The 6,752-nt window shown below is 40.7% G+C and overlaps 1 protein-coding gene across 1 annotated transcript; it reads left to right on the forward strand.

The window, feature by feature from the left end:
• Positions 1-1,523: 1,523 nt before the first annotated feature.
• Positions 1,524-2,724, forward strand: LOC116245198 ((-)-alpha-terpineol synthase; the record flags this gene model as incomplete). The annotated part of the gene is made up of 4 exons (XM_031616853.1): positions 1,524-1,657; positions 1,920-2,129; positions 2,236-2,374; positions 2,479-2,724. Coding segments are annotated over exons 1-4 (729 nt in total), but the record flags the coding sequence as incomplete, so codon positions are not given.
• Between the last annotated feature and the right edge of the window lie 4,028 nt (positions 2,725-6,752).

Consider the following 6,752-nt stretch of genomic DNA (forward strand, 5'->3'; position numbering starts at 1 on the left):
CAATTACTCAAAAACGTGTAAAAAATAAACATGGTCTTTGATAAAAATGGTTTTAAGTGGCGAACATTAGCTAATAAGTGTTGGATTATAATGCATATAAAAAACGTGAAGAAAGAATGCATTCTATCTATATGAAAATAAAATAAAAGTACAAAATGATTATGGCTTAGGGAAGTGACATAGTTTAATTATGTGAAAAAAAAAGCATCAAACATTTTTAGCTTACACAAATACCATATTTTTAAGAGATTGAACCTTATTAAAATTCTTTAACCATTATAGACACACAATATGCACTTGGATGCTGCTCTTTTTACGCTAGCAAACCATGTTCATAATATTGTTGAAACAGCAAGTTGCACCACTTAAAGGTGAATGGGTGCAATTACTCAAATACTTGTAAAAAATAAACATGGTCTTTAATAAAAGTGGTTTTAAGTGGTGAACATTAGCTAATCAGTGTCAAATTAAAATGCATATCAAAAACTTGAAGAAAGAATGCATTCTATCTATAAAATAAAAGTACCAAATAATTATGGCTTGGGCAAGTGTCATAGTTTAATGCTTTCTATTTATATACAAAGGAAAAATCATTAAACATTTATAGCTTACTCAAACACCATATTTTAAGAGATTGAACCTAACTAAAATTCTCTAACAATTATAGACACGCAATGCACACTCGGATGCAGCTCTATATAAACTAGCAAACGAATCATGAGAAAAGTCATCCGAGAGCCTGTGAAAGTATTCGGCATTCAACAACAAATACAGCCTGTTCTAATGGCTGCTCATCTTGCCTCCCTTTCCACTCCTTTCGTTACTTCCCCCAAGCTTGCTCCTAATAGCAAGGCTGGGTTCAAGCCATGGAGCACCACCCTTGTGAGATGTGAGCCAAGGGCTGAGGGCTGTGGTAGGTTTGCTGCTCAAAGGAGGCCTTCCAGATACCAGCCAAGTACATGGAACTATGACTTCATCCAGTCCATTACCAGTGCAACATCAGTAATTTTCCATACCTCTGATCTGACTATTATTTTGTTTATTTTGGTATTATGATGTGATCCTAATTCAAAGACATGAAAATGAAAGCAGATCAAAACATAAAGGACCAGAGTTGAAGAATTGAGAAGAGAAGTCCAACAACTTATAACATCTACAACTGAGCAAGTGGCTCAGTTGGAGCTCATTGATTCACTAGAACATTTAGGTGTAGCCTATCACTTTGAGAGTGAGATCAGGCGATCGCTAGATGCCATATCGAGGAGCACTAGAGAATTTGAAGACCTCTACTCTTCTTCACTTCGGTTCAGAATTCTGAGGCAACATGGCTATAATGTTTCTGCAGGTATACATATATATATACACATGTGTTAATTCCAAAATATTGACTCAATAATTAGTTCTTAATATAGACTGTCTATTACAAATGTGTTATTTGACACTAACTAGCCTGTGAAGGAGAAACTGTGTTGGAAGAAGCTACAACCTTCTCTTCAGAGCATCTTAGAGCAAGGATAAGCCACATGGACCAGAGGATGTCTCGACAGGTACAGCGTGCTCTGCAGGTTCTGCTCCACAGAAGGGTTCGCAGGGAGGAGGCCCGAGAGTATATTGACACATTTGAGAGGACGGACCGTAGAAGCCAAGTGCTGCATGAGTTCGCTAGGCTGGACTTCAACATGGTGCAGACAATCCACCAAAGAGACCTCAGGGAGTTATCTGGGTACAATTCATTCTTGCACTTTTGCTTAAATAACTTGGTTAATAGTTGATAATAATGCAGCAGCTAATGCCATTCTATGCATATATGTATACCTGTAATGAATATCATGTATGTTACATTGTTGCAGGTCTGCATGATTGGGTCCACTAATAATCAACCATGAGTCCTTTGTTTTGGGTGTTTGTTGGTGGTGGAGGGACTTGGGATTGGGCGAGCACATTAGCTTCGCCAGAGATAGCCTGGTGGAGAGCTACTTCATGGCGGTGGGGAAGATGCATGAGCCACAGTTCTCACAGTACAGGATGCAATTCACCAGGGTCTCCTACTTGATGGCCACCGTTGAGGACATCTTCGGCGAGCATCTGTCTGTTCAGGAGCTCGAATGCTTTGTGCAAGTTGTTGAGAGGTAAAGGATGATTATGGTTGGTAAATTAGAGGTAGCAACTCTGTCTCTAGTTTCTGCTTCACATTGTTAGGAGCCAATGTGGGTGCTGTATATTGTATATACGCAGGTGGGATCTTCAAGCGGCAGAGCAGCTGCCACAGTCATTGAGGGTCTTCTATGCGGCTGTCTACAACACAACCAACCAGATCAGCTACACTGTTCTTAGGAGGCATGGCCGTGATATAACTTCACACATGAGGAAAGCAGTACGACACTTTCTTTATCAAATCTTTCTTCTACTCTTCACATCATCACATTAGTATATTAGCTTCACTTTCTAATTGACTTGCTCTCTTCTACTCTTGCGCAGTGGGTGAGAGTGTGCAGAGATTACTTGGTTTCAGCAAGGTGGCACCGTGCCCGACAGACACCAAGGCTAGAGGAATATTTGAGCAACATCCGGGAAGCCATGACCAGCCCTATTCTCCACCCTGCCTACTTCTTCCTCTCCCAAAACATTGAGGAACAATCCATCCAGCAGCTGCAGTCTGAGTCCAACATCATCAACTTGTCATCGATGATAGTTCGTCTCTCGGCTGACCTCCAGAGATCCAGGGTTAGTTTAGTGTATTTTGTGCTGGTTAACTAGTAATAGCTTCTGAGTTGACAGTGTTCTTGTTCTGTTTTTCTGTTTTAATTGGCCGATGATCTTCTCTTTATATGTTGAACACTTGATCGAAGGTTGGATTCAGGAGAGGAAACCAGCCTAGATCGGTCCAGATTTATATGAACGAGGCAGGGGTAGCAGAGGAGCAAGCATGGCAGCACATAAGGAACTTGCTGAGGGATGCATGGAGGACGCTGAACAGGGAGCTGCTTTCTGCTCAGCAGCAGCAGCAACAGATCGCCTTCTCTCGTTCCTTCATGAACGTGGCTCTCAACATTGCGAGGGTCTCCCAGTGCATGTATGACTATGAAGATGGCGTCAGTGCCTTGGAGCATGAGTCCATGGACCATATCTACTCTCTCATTGCCGAGCCCATCCAGACTGCCTAAGCAACTCACCAGTGTCGCTGTTTTCCCAATCCATCAACCATGTTGGTGCCCATTACCCGAATCCTACTTATCATGCTATGTATCATTATGTAATAAAATGGGTACATTAATAAATTAAATTCAGTACTCTCTCTCTTTATCTCTCTCTCTCTCTCTCTCTCTTTGTGTCACATGTATGCACACAGTCATAATTTCCTTTATATCCCTACACCTCATAAATCACTTCTTGTGGTCACCTCTAAAGATTTGGAACCATCCTCCTTTAGTCAAGCCATTAAGCATCAATGTTGGTGTGACGCCATGGCTGCTTAATTTAAAGCACAAGAAGAGAATGAAACATGAGATTTGGTGCATACTCTAAAAAATGTAAAACCCATGCAGAATGGTCCAAGGCTTTCTTACCTTGTTCCATGAAGTTAAAGGATCCTTCTCCCTTTTGCCGAGCTCAAGCCTTCAGCTGTCGTCCAGACCTTTGTCACCCTTGTTGTTGGAAAAGGGCTTGCGACCTGCAACCTTGAGGGCTGCCGGTAATAGTTCCAGCTTCCTCTGGAGGTTGACGATATCGCCTTTGGCATTCAAGATGAGGCCGACCTTTTCTTTCAATAAACTGGTGATGGCTTCCAAAATAACAGAAAGAGTGCTTCTGCAAGTACGCCCATTACTAACGCCAACCTCCCCTGTTTCTGGGTAGACGGGAAGAGTAGAGGAAAAGAATCAGAAGTGAAGAAATTAGGCAAATTAAGGAAGAGATCAAACTTACAAAGGTGAGCAAGTGCGCATGCACCCCCCTAATTAGGTCCACTGCTGCCGTGGTGGAGAGTACAAAAATACAACAAGACTCTCGCTTTCTTTTAACTCAGAAAATTAAATTTCTCAAGTTGCTGAGTTTATGAGAGAATTAATCTTTAAGGGTCCATTTGTTTGCCTCCAATAAGAAGCTCTACCAATTTTCGACTATGGTGAGCCCACAGGCTTCTATGCACACTGGCAAAGTCCCATATATTTTTTCTGCTAAACAAATCTGGGAAAAATGTATCAATCCCAATCTTCTACGCTTCCCTTTTCTCACGTTTGCAGATTTCTTTTTCTACGGTTTTCATCTATCCTATTTTATTATGTAAAAAATTTGGATATGTGATCTTGTTTTTTTTTCTTTTCTCAGAATCACAAAGCTTAGTAGATATGTGGCTTGGGCAATTTATGGGTTTTGCACCAATGACTGGATAATAAGATACAACTCTAACCTCCTGCCCAAAATTGCTGACCCCAGATGACAACGGGAGAGAGGAATGGATATGTAAATTACTGGATTTTAAAAATATTTTCTTCCCATACAACCTAACTTATAACAGATCGTCTTAAAATTAAGTAATTCGGTATATATCCAATTGGATAGTAAATTCAAAATAAAACAAAGCTGATTTTATATATCCAAATCCAAATTTAAATATCTGAGTCCAATGCATAGTTAAAATCGGAGTTTGAATATACATCACATCCAAAGTTATTACAACTAAATGTTCTCAAAGTTCTAGATCTGGACCCAGTTCAAAGTAAGGGTGTTTTCATATACAACAACCATCTTTCATGTTTTTACGATGTAATCTTCTCACCCACCGTTTTGCGTAAGGCGAAGTTTACAAACTCTCTTAGTGCCTTGTGTTGCCCTTTAGTTTATAAAGGAGCTAAGAGGGCGTTTGGCAATAGAGACACTTTGTGAGTGTCCCATAAATCTACAGCAAAATTATAGAACACTAGAGCTATTGTTTCATAAACCTTTATGAATTTTCTGGGCAGATTCGTGGAACCTTCACAATCAATGCTACCCCTTAAAGGAATACATTGCTCACGTGCACTTATTCATTATTTATTAAAACATGAGAACGACATTTTTCAATAAATAAATTTGTTTACACAACAATTTAAGAGCAACAAGTATTTCCTAATCAATGTTCTAATAGTTTGAAAATTCTTAGAAGGTGCAATCACCCCAAATTTTCTAAAATTCAATATTGATCATTTTTCAAACATTTCATGTTATCAACTGCCTCAGCCCCTGCCCCACTTCCAACTGTATAGCAAACTTGGCCATGCACCCACCAAATGGGTGTCGCTTGCAAAAATACACCCCCCATCGTCACCGTCTCCACAAGGAGTGGAGAAATCCTGCATTTCTTTACCACTCACACTGCCCAGTTCTTTCTCTTCACCATGTCCTGCAAGTTTATCTGAAGATCCCGGGAGAACAAGATAAGGAGGTGAGGGAGAAGACGGCATTTTAGAAGTGCCGCAGCTGCTGTGCCCAGCCCTATTCCAGGCGTGACTTTCTCTGGAGCGCGTTTTTTAGTGGAGGCGATTCAGAGGTCGAGTAAGGTGGTGTTGGATTTGAGGACGTGTCTAGTATTTTTTATCCAATTTTCAGATTTTTTGGACAATCCTGTGAAGAGATATGGAATTTACAAGTGCCACAGGTTTCTAAAAGCACGATATATTAATGGGAAAATCAAAGCTCCAGCCACTACTGACCCCAACTATGATGAATGGGAATCACAGAATGACATGGTTATGGCATGGCTGCTCAACTCCACAGAACTATCCATAGCAAATCTGTTTACATATCAAGATACCACGCACGGAATATGGGAGGCTCTAAAAGAACTTTACAGTGAGCAAAATAATCTTGCTCAAGTATACCAGATACAATGTGAGATTGCCAATCTCACCCTCCATGACCAAGATGTGCAGCGGTACACTGGGAGACTCGGGAGTCTATATGATGAGTTCCTCCAATATCGACCAGCGACCTCTGATCCAGTCATTTACAAACAGCATTTTGAAGAAGATCAAATCTTCAAGGTCCTCGTTGGATTGAGTGAGGACTATGAAGCCATAAGGACTCAAATCCTGAATACTATGCCGCGGCCAAAATTCAATGCGGTTTGTCAAATGATTCAGAGAGAGGTGTCAAGGCAAAGAGTCATGAGCGTCCCTCCTAAAATGGACTCCATAGAAGACAGCCAAGAAGGAATGGCGTGCCTTTCACAATCGGGCACTAATCAAGGCATACAAAGGTACCACTCAAACACACAGAAAAATCGCAGCAAACTTAAGTGTACTCACTGCAGGAAATTGGGTCACACACGCGATCGCTGCTGGGAACTTGTGGGGCGACCAGGGAAGGAAAGGGATCTTCTTCAATCCCAGACAAAGCCGGCAACTGCTCATACCACCCCACATCTGGCTTATTTGCAGCTCTTTTTGGCCATTGATATGTGTAACAAAGAGTGTATCAGAACCTCTTTGTGATGCTAAGCTTGCCTGTTGCATTCCTTCCAATTGCAAATCTTATGCTAATTCATTTCGCAGGGGCTGCATGTTTGTGTTCTGATCTTTGAGTTGAGTTGGACAATTTATGTGGATATAATTGGGATGTCAACAGATCACATTCAAATCAGATATACTTTTAACTGTGTCCACTTTTTTGGATATTCATATTTGAAACACAAAGAAATTTATATCTGAATCCAAATTCAAAATCTGATTTCACAATTGACTTTTACATTCATATCTGAACCTGAATCCGAATTT

Source organism: Nymphaea colorata, unplaced genomic scaffold (genome assembly GCF_008831285.2).
Source record: "Nymphaea colorata isolate Beijing-Zhang1983 unplaced genomic scaffold, ASM883128v2 scaffold0569, whole genome shotgun sequence".
Lineage (NCBI taxonomy): Eukaryota > Viridiplantae > Streptophyta > Magnoliopsida > Nymphaeales > Nymphaeaceae > Nymphaea > Nymphaea colorata.